General features: G+C 44.0%; 1 protein-coding gene across 1 annotated transcript; it reads left to right on the forward strand.

The window, feature by feature from the left end:
* The first annotated feature begins 359 nt into the window (after positions 1-359).
* LOC139927370 (alanine aminotransferase 2-like) lies at positions 360-15,331 on the forward strand. Its single transcript, XM_071919490.2, has 12 exons — positions 360-412; positions 525-713; positions 8,653-8,742; positions 8,878-8,986; positions 9,161-9,294; positions 10,594-10,837; positions 11,003-11,082; positions 11,652-11,788; positions 12,339-12,513; positions 13,405-13,560; positions 13,652-13,764; positions 14,548-15,331. Exons 2-12 carry the CDS (start codon positions 567-569, stop codon positions 14,636-14,638), a joined length of 1,476 nt encoding a protein of 491 aa, XP_071775591.1. The 5' UTR covers positions 360-412; positions 525-566; the 3' UTR covers positions 14,639-15,331.
* The last annotated feature ends 19 nt before the right edge of the window (positions 15,332-15,350 follow it).

Here is a 15,350-nt window from a genome sequence, read left to right on the forward strand (position 1 = left end):
ACCTATTTTGGAGTGCCTTGGACCTCTTTTCCTCATAAGTATCACCTTGGCATTTTTGGATTTGATATTCACCTAATTTTTCAATTAATTTCTTAGCCAGAAGTTGTCATGGACATAATTTTGCCATCAGTTGTTGACAGTACTTCGACTGCCCCAGTCGTATGCATTCACCACTCGTTAGGGCCGTTAATTACGAACTTTCCGACAGCCCTTGAAGGCAGCACTAGCAAAACGAAGCTGAGTTGGTGAAAAAAAAAATCCAGCCAACCAAGTACTGCGGCGAGCGAAGGCGTGACAGTCGGGACGGAATATGAAAATTGAGTAATCCAACTGGTTTTGAGACTCGGAGGAGTTGGAGAGAGAGAGCGCACAGTTCTTCAGACCCTCTCTCTAACCGCAGGCTGCTCGACTGGTAAGAGCTGATAAGAAACACTTGTCACTAATGTACACGTTGCGTGGCAGTCAAGACTTATAAGGGCTTCTGTTTACTCTTAATATTTCACCGTCTCCCTGTTATCTTCCAGGTATCACAGTGTATCGTGGGACATCGGCTCCAGAAAGCAAACATGTCCCAGCAGGGAGTGAACGGGGTCGCGCACCGGGGGAAGGTGCTGACGGTGGACAACATGAACCCCAACGTGAAGCGGGTCGAGTACGCTGTCCGCGGTCCGATAGTCCAGCGCGCGGTGCAGATTGAGAAGGAGCTGAAAGAGGTAAAGCCCGAGAGCCTGTAACCAGCCTGCTGCGTGCACGCGCCTCGGTGCAAGTTTGATCATGTATGCAAAACGGGTTATTAAAGTAAATTTCCTCCTGCTGTGTTAAAAGTGAGCGTCATATTCCCATAATATTCCAATAGGGATTTATAGTGCGTATGTGGCACTCAACAGGGAGTATAGTGACCTTATTGTACTTTATGGTATTTTTATCTCATACGGTAGGCCTGTCACTAGGCTACAGTATCACTATGGAAACTTGTAGGTTTGCTGTGGTATTTATGTTGTATCATTTCATATCTGTATACGACTTTTATAGTTCTTTTTCATGAGGGTAAATCGAAGACAAGCACACGTGACATCCTCCCAGCTGTTTGCAGTGTGTGTGTGTGTGTGTGTGTATGTGTGTGATGGACAGATGAAACACTCGCGACAACAGCTGGAATTTAACTCCAGCCACATGCTTGTAGATTTTAGCTGACAGTGAGAAGTTGGTCTGCTCTCCGGGATTGGCAGGTCGTTTAAAAGTTCCTTTATATTCCAAAAAGAAATAATTTTAGCTAGAAAAACATTGAAAGTGCCCCGGTGATTTTAGGAATCCATCAGCTTAAAAAAAAGTTGTTTTCCTGCCCTGTGTCCACATGATATGGAAGGAACTGCGTTGCATAATGGTATGGAAAGAGAAGGAGGTAGCCCCCTCTGAGTAAGACCCTTTGCCTTACAGGGTGTTTTGCTGACCGGCTGAGTGAGCGGTGGCAGGACAGACAACAGCTCAGCTTTTAAAACTGCTTGAGTGACAGAGGTACTAGGCCCTTTATGATTTACTAATGCAATGCTGCGTAAAACCACTCAGCTTACATCCCACTGTGGCGATATTGATCCGCCACGCTTTCCTGAGGAATGGCAAGCAGGATGCACGTTAAGAAGCTGTAATGCAAGTCGCTCTTCAGCTCTGTCCTCTTCACCAGCAAGTCAGGTCAATCAGCTGGAAGGGGCAGGTCGAGTTCGCCTGCGTACATTTCACTCCCTCCTCTAGCCTGCGGTGGCTGCAGGACCCAGAGTGGATGTGTATATGCTGGAGGGTCATTACATAAGCGGGGGTGCATTCTCTCTCCTCTTTTGTCTCGTCTCTCCTTTGAGTTTGCGTGCCTCCCTCCTCCTCCTCCTCCTCCTCCTCCTCCTCCTCCTCCTCCTCCTCCTCCGTGGGGGAATGAATTCACTGGACTGAGCCGGGGCTGAGAGGCCTCGCGGTGTCAGAGCCCTTTTCTCTGTGAGAAGGGTCATGACAAGCGGCTCCGCTTCTGCAGAAAGTACTCAAGTTCTCGGCAGCCCGTTCTGTTTTCCCTCCCTCTGTGACAATAAACCGGGAGAGGCGGCTCTAACCGGCCAATGTTTGAGGTTAATGAGGTTGCAGAGAGTGCGCCACAATGATATCTGCAATGCCGTAAAGTTCTTATCGAGGAATTATAAAAGATTGTTAGAAAGGCCAAAGCTGTCAACATATGTAACACGGCATGTTCTGTCATTATAACTTGCTGTTTACCTATGCTGTGTTGAAAATGAATGCAAATGTGTGTGTTGGCCCTAACTAGACAAAATGGAGTGCATCTTTTATTTCCACCATGCGTTTTAAATCACATGGTGTGATTTACGGCGCGAGTGAAAACAGCCCGTATTGTAAAATCCAGGAGTTTTCTGAAAGGGTTGGAGGTGCTGCAGCTGCCCGGTCAGCTGAGAGACTGCTTCCTGTCAGATCTGTGACTGGAACACTTTTACTGACCGATCAGCAGATTTTGTGTGTGTTTGTGAGCGTGTGTACGTGTTTGTGTGTGTGTGTGTGTGTGTGTACGTGCGTGCACTCGTGTGATGATGACCCTCATAAATCCTTACCCAGACATCTGGCATGACAGTGCCTGCACTGCAGCGAGCTAAATCAGGCTCGGATCTCAACCGCTGGCAACTTGACAGCGTCGACATGACAATAGAGAGAGAGAATGGGGAAAGAACAGGAAGATTTGACCGAGTTGTGAGTTGTCAGAATCACACAAAGTGGGTCATCGGTTTGCATTGCCAGAGATGGCTGGAAGAACATTTCTGTCGACGTTCCTGTACTTATATATCCATCTATGTTTCTCTTATTATTAAACACTTTTTGGGAAATTTTGCAGAATAACAATAGAGAACAATCTAGTTAGTTTTGGTAGAATTCCTCTATAATCAGTGTGTGGACTTCTCAGGGGATTGGCAGTGTGAATTTCATTTCATTCAGCGTCCCGTCAGAAACAGTAATGGGTCAGATAAAGCACATGTGATTTTTCAATAATCAAAGTTTTAACTGTTTAGGGAAGATCAGGGATGACAGCTTCACACTAAGTGAAATGTGGATTCAGGATGGTTGTCAGGCCAGGCTCTGTGCTGACTGTAGCCTGGTGAACAACAGGGTTTCCCGGTCAGGTTCACTGGTCCTGTAATCGGTGCCTGGTGCTGAGTGAGCAGGAGAACGCAGGGCATCGACTGGCTCCTCTCTCACAGGGAGAACAGCAGCCTCTTTGTTGGCCGAGGACTAGAAAGGAAATGCGCTGCATCCAATGATTCAGATCTTAAACAAACTCACATCTGACTTGACGCTAACCCACATAAACTTGCAGGCCTTGCCCTTGGCGTCATGTAAAGACACACAAATGCATAATGCAAATATTGACTCAAACCTTAAGTGGTGTGTGCGCACTTGGAGGCAGTTAGCCTGACACTTTGTCACACACAGCACTGAATTATGGGAAGGAACATGCAAACAAGACAATCTGACATGATATCGTGGCGATCCTGCTGTACTGTTCGCATGATTCAAATGATCATGGGGCGTTCATTGTTATCTGTCACATAACTCAAAACCTGAGTTACCTATCACGCAACTCAGGTTATGAGGAGAGACGGGTTGGGAGGGAAGTTGAGAGAGATTACTCAGACTCGGGACAGCAACCCAGTTGAGCTAGTTGAATCTTGAATCTTGAATCTAGTTAGCTAGCAGCTTTATCTTGAGCTTCCTCTAAACCCTGTCCTAGTCTGTCTGAAGAGAGTCAGGTTCTGATCGCCTCCTGGTTTATCAGCGATTATGGCCAAGCTCTAGTAGCAAACAGCCATATAGAGGTGTTGTATTGCCACTATATAATCCAATCACATACTGTACATAATATGGGTAATGTTGTGAACTAGGTATCAGCCTAAATGTAGGTAAGGGTGGTTTTGGTGACTACAGCTCTGTTTAGTCCGTCTGGGCAAAACACAATCCATCCCATCCAATAGGCCTTTCTTCACAGCTATCCCATCATTACAACACTGTAACAGCTGTCACATCCATCGTCATTGGAAGAATCTGCCATGTGACTTTCTTCTGTCAACTCTTTGCTCTGATACATTAATAATGTCTTTGCAAAAGGCTTAGCAACATGCATAAGCTTGAAGTATTTTATTGAGACGCATTGAGGTGATCTCCACATATGACATTCTGACATTCTGACACACTACAACATCAAGACAAGGCACAGTAGGTAAAGAGAAACGCTCAGGGCAGTTTCTGCCCTAGTACTTAAGTACAAAAACTGCCCTGAGCAGTTTTGCCCTAGCAGACGAGAAAATGAGGGATCATTAAGGGATGTGCTGCCTGTCTATCCAGATATTGTTCTGTTTATTGTTTAGGCCAGTGGGTAAACATTGATCAGCTCACAACCACAGTAGGAAAAGGAAAAACATTAGGACTAGGCCAAGCTTAAGTAAAATGGCACTGAACAACAAGAAAACAAAACTCGTGATATGTGAAATTTGTTCAAATGAATCAACACGTGAACCTGGGGCCTCTGGGGGCCCTGGTGGTCTGGGGCCCCGGGCCATTTGCCCAGTTTGCCTTGTGTTTAGTGTTGAGAGTGATTCTGGGATACAACAAATCATGGCGCCTAATTCAGCAGAACATTTGTGATGGGCGGTGCTCGCAGAAATACCTGCACTCACCCATTTTACTCAAACATTCAAAGCAGGTTGCTGCATAGGCACTTTGCCACAATTGCCTAAGGGACAATTACAACACATCCTATCTACTGGCAAATCCCAGGCAGAAATTTTCCAAGGCTGCTTTGGCGCAGGTTGGTTAAGCCTAGTGCACCACAAAACCATCTGGGATGTTTTTCTGAGCAAGAAAAGTGGCAAATGGAGACAAACAGATAGGGGGAGCATAGAGAAGTTGAAGGCAAGGCAATCTTTTATGAATGTGAATGAATCAAACACTAGTTTTACAGTCTCTGTCATGGGTATTAAACAGCTGCAGTACAAACATAAAAACACCATTCAGAAAGGGACTGGTCGTAAGCATTATTCACTTTTATTCTCTAGCTTTTAAGTCCTCATGATTTGTCTGGTTATATGTGTGTGTGTGTTTTCTGGCAGTGCTATGTTGATGTTCTGTGTTTAGTGTGATGTTATATATTCACTGGCTTTGTGCAGCACTTGAACTTCAGTTGTTTTTAAATGTGCTTTTTAAATGTTTGACTTGACCTGAATAAGGTTTATATTAAAGTACCATGGTCTGTGGTGTCCATGCCTGAACTGAAAATGAAAGCCAGATTTGATGAGTCAGACACTCTGTAACATATGCTTCCTCTGTCCTCTAGAGCCAATGAAGCAACTGGCTGGAAGCAACAGGGAGCACCTAATGTCACATTACCATCTAATCTGATAGTAGCAATAACAGGAGCAGCACATTGTTACCAGCAAGCAGACACACAGGCACCAAATCAGATCATGCAGGCGTCTGTAAGGTCGAAGAGATGAAGCAGCTGCTGATTCAATGGAGATGAATAGCCAGTGGATAGATGGAGCAAAACACGTCAGATAATGTTTTAGGAACAAAATGAAATTATCTCACCCTGCGGTTTGATTGATTAAGCCAGTAATTATTGAGTACTTCCCCAACCAAAAACAGTGGAGTTTCTGTCTGTGAGCCCCTCCATGCCTCCCAGTGTCTCTGCCCAAGCCAGCCCTTCCTCTTCCATAGGCCTGGTGCCAAGCTGACTCCATGCCAGTGTCTTTCGAAAATACAAGATTGCTAATGAGAGGAGAGGCGTGTGTGTGTGTGTGTGTGTGTGTTTTGGGGGGACCGAGGGGTATGTCTGTGTGAGATGAATACAGGCGTCACTGATTTGATTTACATGCTAAGCCATCAGGTGGCAGGGAAACGACACAAAGAGTGGGAGGTGTCCTGTAGTTATCGGTCCTCTCTCTCTCTCTCTCTCTGAAGAGTTTGTTTTGTTCAAATGACCAAACGAATGCTTGCAATTTAGTGGAGGAAAGAGGGACAAGGCATCAATAGATCTAATAGAAGATGCTATTTTCCCACCACCGTTTGGTAAGAGGGGATTCTGAGGGAGGACTTGAAGCTCTACTAATGGAAAACATGTTTGATTGGCAAGTGTTCCTACCATGATACACTTTCAAATTGAAAACACTTTGAGTGTTGGAGGAATTTCTGTGGCCTGCAGCCCATCAATAAATGGGTTTTTGTAATCTGGCTCATTCAACTTGTTAATGTAGACCATCTGTGTACAAAATACAGAAGTCTGGCGTTTATTCTCTCTCTCTCTCAGTCAGTCTCAAGACACAACTTTACATTCTTTGTGCATTAGGTTTTGCTCCAGGCAGGTTGCCTGTCCAGCCATAGCAAGACTAGCCGTCAGTCCGAATTGGACACATACTCATTTCTTGATGAAATGCATTTAATCCTTATACTGAAGGCCTACACTTCCCCAAACATCCATGGTAACCATATCAATATCAGTAAATATCACACTGAATATGTGTCACCTTTCTGTTGTATCCAAGTCCCTTTTTCATGAAGTGAACAACAGCAAAAGTTATGTCACAGCTGTTGCAAAAGTTGAAGCATTTTCTTTTATGTTTTTTTCTGGTACTTTCCAGGATGCCATTGAATTGCTTGTGAGAAAAACATTGAGGGAGAGTGCTTATTGAATAAGCAGTGCTAAAAAGAGAGGAAGGATTAGTGAAAAAAGGGAAACCCAGCTGCTGGCACAGCAGCCTGATTCTTGGAACAAATCTGTCAGTCTATTAAGTTTCAGTTGTGTCCTGACTCATATATCTCTCTCTCTCTTTCTCATATTCACATAAATGTGAGCATGCTCAGACACATTCAGGCATCCTGTTTGTTTCTGCAATATCCCAACAATATCTCCTGCCTCAATGACTACAGACCGATTGCCCTTACATCCGTGGCCATGAAGTCATTTGAGCGCATCATCCTCACTCACCTGAAAACCAGCACCACTCCCCTCATGGATCCATATCAGTTTGCTTACAGAGCCAACAGGTCTGTGGAGGATACAGTCAATTCAGCTATCCATCACATGCTGCAACACCTGGAGACCCCCAACACCTACGCCCGCATCCTGTTCATAGACTTCAGCTCTGCCTTCAATACAATTAACCCGGTCAAACTCTCCAATAAACTACTGGACATGAACATTGACCCCTGCATCTGTCACTGGATCCGCAGCTTCCTCTGGAACAGGCAACAGAGGGTAAAGATAAACAACACCACATCTCACCCTCTGTACCTCAGTACGGGAGCACCCCAGGGCTGCGTCCTTTCACCCTGGCTATTCTCTCTCTACACAAACCATCTCACATCCCACTACAGCTCCGTCAACATCTACAAATATGCGGACGACACAACCATCATAGGACTCATCTTAAACAACAACGAAACAGAATACCGTGCACAGATAAACCATGCAGTGGTGCGCAGACAATAACCTTCTACTCAACTCATCAAAAACTCAAAAACTATCGACTTCAGACGCAAGTCACACTCCAAAACCCCTGTACTCATCTCTGGCGAACCCATATCCATCACTGACTCATTCAGATTTCCTGGCACTCACATAAGCAATAACCTTAAATGGAAGACTAACACAGACCACATCTTCAAAAAAGCCCAGCAAAGACTATTCTTTCTCCGTCAGCTCAAGAAATTCAGAGTGAGGAAACATCTCCTGCTCCGTTTCTATTCAGCCATCATAGAAAGCATCCTCACTTCATCCATAACAGTCTGGTACAGCAGGTTGGACACTCACTCCCGGAATAAATTACAGCACACTGTCAACAAATAATCCAAAATCATTGGCATCCCCCTCCCATCAATCGAATCACTTCATCACAAACGGACAGTGAAAAGGGCAAGAAAAATAATTTCTGACCCCACTCACCCAGCACACCATGTTTTCCAGCTGTTGCCCTCTGGGAGGCGCTACAGTTTTCTGCTCACCAAAACAACCCGTTTTAAAAACAGCTTCTTTCCAACTGCCATACGAACTCTGAACTCCCTCTGACAATTCCATTATGTCTATGCTGTGTCTATGATGTTTTGTTTCATATTCAGTTATGTATTACTATGGCCATGAAATGTTGTGCAATATATGTTATGTTTACTGTACTGGGATGTGGGTCCTGTACTGTATGTTGTACTGATGTTTTTATGTTTTTGTGTTGGAACCTTGCTTAATGTATTGAAAACAAATTCCACCAGCCTGGCTGTGTGGTCATTACAGAATCTAATCTAATCTAATCTAATCTAATGAAGAACACATTACATTACACTTAAGAATGAGATAATAGAAACTCACTCAATTTCTCTCTGTCTCTGTATTTAATATAATACTTATACCACCTATACTTATATTACTTATCTATACACTAGCTCAAAAGGAGACCCATTTCTAGTTTTACATTTTTTATATACTACTTCTTTTCTAATTTTGTGTTGTTATATCTTTAATGTGACCTACGGGAGCAAATCATCAAGTCAGCTTCCTTCTATGTGCAAACTTAAAACCAGTAAAACTGATTCTGATCTCTCTTTCTGTCTTTCTCTCTGCAGGGAGTCAAGAAGCCTTTCACAGAAGTCATCAAGGCCAACATTGGCGACGCCCACGCCATGGGTCAAAAGCCAATCACATTTCTCAGACAGGTTGGATCACTTTGTACAGTTTTGCCTCGAGTCAAATTGAATTACTTTTGATTTGGATTCATCAATCTGTGCATGTCAGGGAGCCAAATGAATATTCATTGTATATGAAATGTTTGTTTTGTATTTCCCTCTCAGGTCTTGGCTCTGTGCTCCTACCCAGAACTCCTGGAGGACAACAAGTTCCCAGAGGACGCCAAGAAAAGAGCGCGACGCATTCTTCAGGCCTGTGGAGGACACAGCATAGGTCAGACTACTCTCTTTCACTTCCCCGCCTAGGTTGATCTCCCTTTCACTTCCCCACGCAGGTTTATCTGCCCCTCCGCCACCACCATCCACCTCCTACTATTTGTCGATCGATATATCTACATATGTTTTGTATATAAACAGAGTTTCAAGTGTATCTTCCTCTGTTTCCCAGGTTCCTACAGCACCAGCCAGGGCATCGAGTGCGTCCGTCAGGATGTGGCTTGCTACATAGAGAAGAGAGACGGTGGGATCCCCTCCAACCCCGACAACATCTACCTTTCCATAGGCGCCAGCGACGCCATCGTGGTATGAGCCCTTCTTATTGTCTCCTCTCACAGCAGGGTGCTCACTTAGACCAAGCCAACACTGTCTTCATGCTAAAGCCGCAGTAGGTAGGTTTTCCAAGTTGACAGTTTGTTTGACTTAAACAAAAGTAATCCCCATGTTGGGTGAACATTAGCCACTCTTGACAGTCTCCCCTGTCTGAAACCACTGATTGAACTGCTATAGGGAGTTACCACACACAGAAAAACATCAATCAATCACATTAATGGGTAGTGGCTAGGGAGTAGCGATTGAGCTGGGTGTGGGGGGAGTGGTTGTGTACGTGTAGGGAAACCCTTTCCAAACAAATGCATTGCAGTTCTTTAAAGAAAGGGACTGAATGTGCAGTACATGTCCCTGACAATGTGACACACAAGGAAATCAGAGGACAGGCAGGTACTAGCTGCAACAGGCAGGTACTAGCTGCGTTCTGAGGGGAACGGACACCTGGATAGACGAATCAGATCCACCGTGTATTCTGCACGGCAAGGGAAGCCCCCGCCAGCTATAGCAGTTTAGTACGCCCTTTCCCCCAGGTGAGGTGAACATAAATGATCAAGACAATATGGCTCAGGCATCTGACCCACTGAGACAAACTTTAGAGCAAGAGGGCTTCGCTCCAAGCTGTCAATCAGCAGCACACCCATTGCTGCAGGCTGGGTGATTAGGGGAGAGAGGGGAGAAGGGGGGCTAATTGTGTTCATCTTTGTGTTTTCCTTCAGACTTACTTACAGCGGCTTTAAGATGATCCTTGTCACTCTTGTTGTTAGGTGACTGGGCAACTGGGTCTGCAAATCTGTCCTTTATTCATCTTTTGTTAATTATCAACCAAGTTGTACTTTGCACATCTGTGACTTTATTGCACTGGCAGATCCTTGTCACTCTGTTATTCCCTACCCATGCCTGTTTTTCCCTACCCACTACTGCACTACCAGACATTCACTACCCCCTCTTTACTGTTCCAGATATGCAAATATTACTACACTGGAACAATTTTATGGCTTAGAATGTATACTTGTAGTGTTTAGTCTCATCATACGTGTGAGTTCCTTTCATTCCTTTTCAGGGTGTCAGTCTTGTTTTATGTAACTGTCAAATTTGTTGTGCACCCGTTGTACTTGGTAACTAAAAGCTATTCTGATTCTGAAACAGCTTTCTGTAAATCCCCATCTGTACATCCATATACATTCTCCGAGATGAGAGCTCTCTCTAATCCTGGCCTCCACATTCCTCCTTCCATCTCCTCTCTCTCTCCTCTTCCTCCTCCCCTCTTCCTCCCAGACCACGCTGAAGCTGCTGGTGTCCGGTGAGGGTCGGGACCGCACAGGAGTGATGATCTCCATCCCCCAGTACCCTCTGTACTCCGCCACCCTGGCAGAACTGGGTGCGGTGCAGGTCAACTACTACCTGGACGAGGACAAGTGTTGGAGTCTGGACGTGACGGAGCTGAGGAGATCCCTCACTGCGGCCAGGCAGCACTGCAACCCCCGCGTCCTCTGCATCATCAACCCTGGAAACCCCACTGGTATGTGTGCTGAAATAAGAGAATTAAAAAATTAACTCAATGCTTGAAAAGTTCCATGGGCAATTTACACATCATACAACATATTTTGACACTTCTCTCTCACTCTTCTCTCATTTTCTACAAATATGTACCCTAATCATCAAACTCTGTTGTTCTGTGTGATAGGTCAGGTCCAGAGCAGACAGTGCATTGAAGATGTGATCCGATTTGCTAAAGAGGAGCACCTCTTCCTCATGGCTGATGAAGTAACTTACCCATGTCATTTCCTCTTTTCAAAAGTTTTTCCCTTTCTGTTTCTGCTCACGTAATACTTGTCGCCCTAATCACAGCTCATCCCCTTGATCCAACTAAATTGAATCTACCGTAATAAATGTTCAGCGACTTTGTAACGTTGGCTGAGCTCTTCCCAGAAGGGGGTGACTTCTGAAAAACAATGTATCCCCCTTGTATTTCATATTTTAATGAAAAAGTATGGGAAGCCAAAATGTTACCTATCTACCGTCCCTGATGTTGAATTTGAATAAATTGCCTACAGCTCTCAAGTATTCCATTTAAAGTTCATTCCTTTTGTGAATATGGTCTAACATACCCACTATTATTGTTAAAACAACACACAGTAACTGTATTATTTACTATGTGCACATTGTCTCTCTTTGCCACTTTGATGTTTACCAACTCTAATAGTCCTTTTTTATGGATAATTATCTCTTTTCAACAAATTCTTATGCAAAATGCTCTCTTTTCAGTAAATGTATATGGATAATGATGTCTTTTCAATCAGGTCTTATGCATTAATGTTGTTTTCCCAATCCAGGTCTACCAGGATAATGTGTATGCGGAGGGCTGTAAGTTTCACTCCTTTAAGAAGGTGCTGTTTGAGATGGGACCAGAATACTCCAGCACAGTGGAGATGGCCTCCTACCACTCCACCTCCAAGTGCTACATGGGAGAGTGAGTTGCTGGGGCTGCGCGTGCACACACACACACACACACACACACACACACACACACACATACACACCACACACACACATACATATACACACTTGCATGCATACACACACACAGACTGAACACACATAGTAAACATACAGTACATGCAGTACATATAGAGCGGGATAGGCATGCTCATGCAAAAATAAACACATGCATACACTCACTCTCACATACAAATATGGACACATGGAAATATGGATACATTACAGTATATTCATTTATTTTACATAATTTTGTGCATTTATTAATTCATTCATTTATTTAATTTGTATTATTCTCTATATGTTCACTTGCTGTAATTGCTTGTTGTATTACCTTCAATACTCTAGTTGTATCTCTATCCTTCTCTCTGCTGCTGCAACATCGGCCGTCTGTCTGCATACCTTTCCATATTTATTTTTACATTGTAGAGCTTTGGAAATAATACCTCAGTTTCTATTGCTGACTCGCACATCACCCGGAGAGCATGCTTTGTGCTTACCCTGGCTCTGTTTGTGTGTGTCAGGTGTGGCTTCCGTGGAGGCTACATGGAGGTGATAAACATGGACCCTGAGGTGAAGGCCCAGCTCACCAAACTGGTGTCGGTGCGTCTGTGCGCCCCCGTCCCCGGACAGGCTCTCCTGGACCTGGTGGTCAACCCCCCGCAGCCCGACGAGCCCTCCTACAACGCATTCATGAAGGTAAAACAAACACGCACGCTGGCTGTGCTCTTACTGTATGCACATGCACAGTTTACTCATGCAAAAACTCATGCAAACACACCCCAACACCACACCACTTAATGCACATGCACATAAAACCTGCAGTTGCAAGTCCTCACTCGCTCAGTCAGTTGCCAATAATCAAATTTTGGAAATATTTGTTCTGAAGAAAAGGTTATTGCAGGTATTTCAGTTCTGTTTTTTTCAATGATGTACTCTTGTTGGGATAATAGTGCAATATTCATTCTACTGAGTTTTATTTCCTTAATTTCATTTCATCAATCCATATATAAATCAGTCATTAAAACATGCTATATTTTTTAAATTACTGTGGCACCTCTTCCACAGTAGCACAGAGATTTGAGCTTTGCAAAGAGCAATGAATGCATTATGCATGCTAATCTTGGTAGCCCGTGTCCATCAAACCCTCATCAGGCAGATGCATTGTGTTGTCCAGGAAGCCATTAAGCTGATGGTCTGCACATTTAAAACCAATGAGACTCTCTTTTCAATTCCAAGAAGTTCAAAGCAGTTCACAATCTCGCCTCTTGGCATAGATAGTCTCAAACTACGAGCCTCGGAAATATTTGTAGTTGTTTGTAGTTTGGAAGTGCTAACTACATGTTTCAGGGTCAAGGACATATAAACTTGTTATATCATTTTTCCCATCCACTTGCATAATAATGAGTAATTTTATTTGGCAGAGATGTGTTACTCCTGTGCACCAGCAGAGGGCGTGATGTGATGTGAGCCTGGAAAAATCACTGCCAGGGAAAACTGTCTCTCTTTTTAGATTTGCTGATGACTTTTTTCCCCCAATATTGCTGCTGATTGGAGGTCACTGACCACTCTGACCTGCTGCCCCTGCAGGAGCGGACAGCGGTGTTAGCAGCCTTGGCAGACAAGGCCCGGCTGACGGAGGAGATCTTCAACACGGTGCCTGGTATCAGCTGTAACCCTGTGCAGGGGGCCATGTACACCTTCCCCCGCATCACCCTGCCCCAGAAGGCCATCGACCAGGCCAAGGTGTGTTCTCTGCACACTTATTGTCTTTACTTTTTTTTGTCTCTTTCATTCTTGCTTAAGTCCTGATTTGCTGCTGTGCGTGTGTCTACAGGAGAGTGGCCAGGCCCCAGACATGTTCTACTGTATGAAGCTGCTGGAGGAGATGGGTATCTGCCTGGTGCCAGGTAGTGGCTTCGGACAGAGAGAGGGAACCTACCACTTCAGGTTAGCCTCGACTCCACCTCTGCACCTCTCTGTTCTGGGCCAAAATCCTATTTAAAACTACTAGTTCCTACTGTGCTTTCAGATTGGCAAAGAACAAATTGTACAATGACAATATCATGATAGCCAGTTGTGATGAATTTTTTTTGTCCTGAAGTCAGTACGCCCAAAGTAACATTACATTCAAAATAGTGAGTCTAGTATGGGCTAAAAATGGGTATTTTGTACAATCCACCTGCTAATCCATTACTAACATCTGATTCTCTCTCTATTGTCTCCAGTGGTTTAATTTTGTCAATGTTACAAATGCATAGCACACTTTTGCACCCATAATACACAACACTGTATCACTTTGAAAGGTGATTGTGTTGCATAATGGCATTTACTAGCAAGTGCATGGCACCCAGGTGCCAGTGATAAAGGGACTAGTTAGCCGTAAGCTGCTTAAATTCATTTGGAGGTCATGTTTGTGGAGCCTCAGTAAACCTTTCAAATGAAAATAACTGGTGTAGTTTAATTAAACTGCTTTGTATCTGGCCTAACTCCTCCTGTGGCAATATCGCACATTAACCCACTGTTTCATATGGTAAAATGGTTTAAACTTGCCTGATACAATACAATGAATAAAACTGTCCCAAAATTGCTGACGTTGTCCATTTTGCAGTCAGGCAAACGGCTTCAAGTGTTTCATCTAAAACTGACTCACGTTATAAAAGTGCCTGAGTCACCAACAGTCCTCACACTTTCTCTTACCTCCCTTCTGCTTTTATCCGTCTCTCCGTCCAGGATGACCATCTTGCCTCCCATCGAGAAGCTGAAGGTTGTGTTGGAGAAGATCCGGGAGTTCCACCAGCGGTTCACGAAAGAGTTTTCATAACACCGTTCCTCAACCTTTCTTTGACTTCATCACCTATAATCTACACCTCAGAATCAATAGCAGAGACTGACATTTCCACTACCATTTCCTTTCATGCAACTCATTGAGTGCCAGTATCTTCTTAAAAGTGCCTTTGTGTGACTGAAGCAGCAATCCTAACATTGCCTTCTGTGTGGCCCAGCGCTCTCCTGTGTGTCCAAGGCTATATAAGAACAAAACATCTGATTTTTATGCCGTTATGGTTTTTTCACTGTTTCTAATCAGGGAAGACAATGTGTAAGTACAACATAAAATGTGCCATAATTTACATGATGCACTTTTCCCAAAGTGTTACCTGGCCAGGTGTACCGTTTTTAAGAGAAGACGATGTTGTGTAATAGTGTTAGGTGTATGTCAGTATCGAAATAACATTAAAGGCATTTCAGCCGTCCTTGTGTCATAGATGCTGCTACTGTGGGGTGTAACTCTTGCCAAGAGGTACACAGCCAAACTACTTAGACATGTCATACTTTAACAGCATGGTCCAAAATAACGTGATTGTCTCAAGTAGTCTTTGGGTGCAGAGGGTGACATATTGTGAAAGGGTGCTACCTGGGACAACTGTGTTGCAGCTATGTAGTTATTTGTAATAACTAATGGTGAAACTGTTTTCAAATGTGAAAATAAAAGTTTTAATTTCTCCGATACACCGCATTACTGACAATTATGCAAT

This window comes from Centroberyx gerrardi, chromosome 22 (assembly GCF_048128805.1).
Source record: "Centroberyx gerrardi isolate f3 chromosome 22, fCenGer3.hap1.cur.20231027, whole genome shotgun sequence".
Classification (NCBI taxonomy): domain Eukaryota; kingdom Metazoa; phylum Chordata; class Actinopteri; order Beryciformes; family Berycidae; genus Centroberyx; species Centroberyx gerrardi.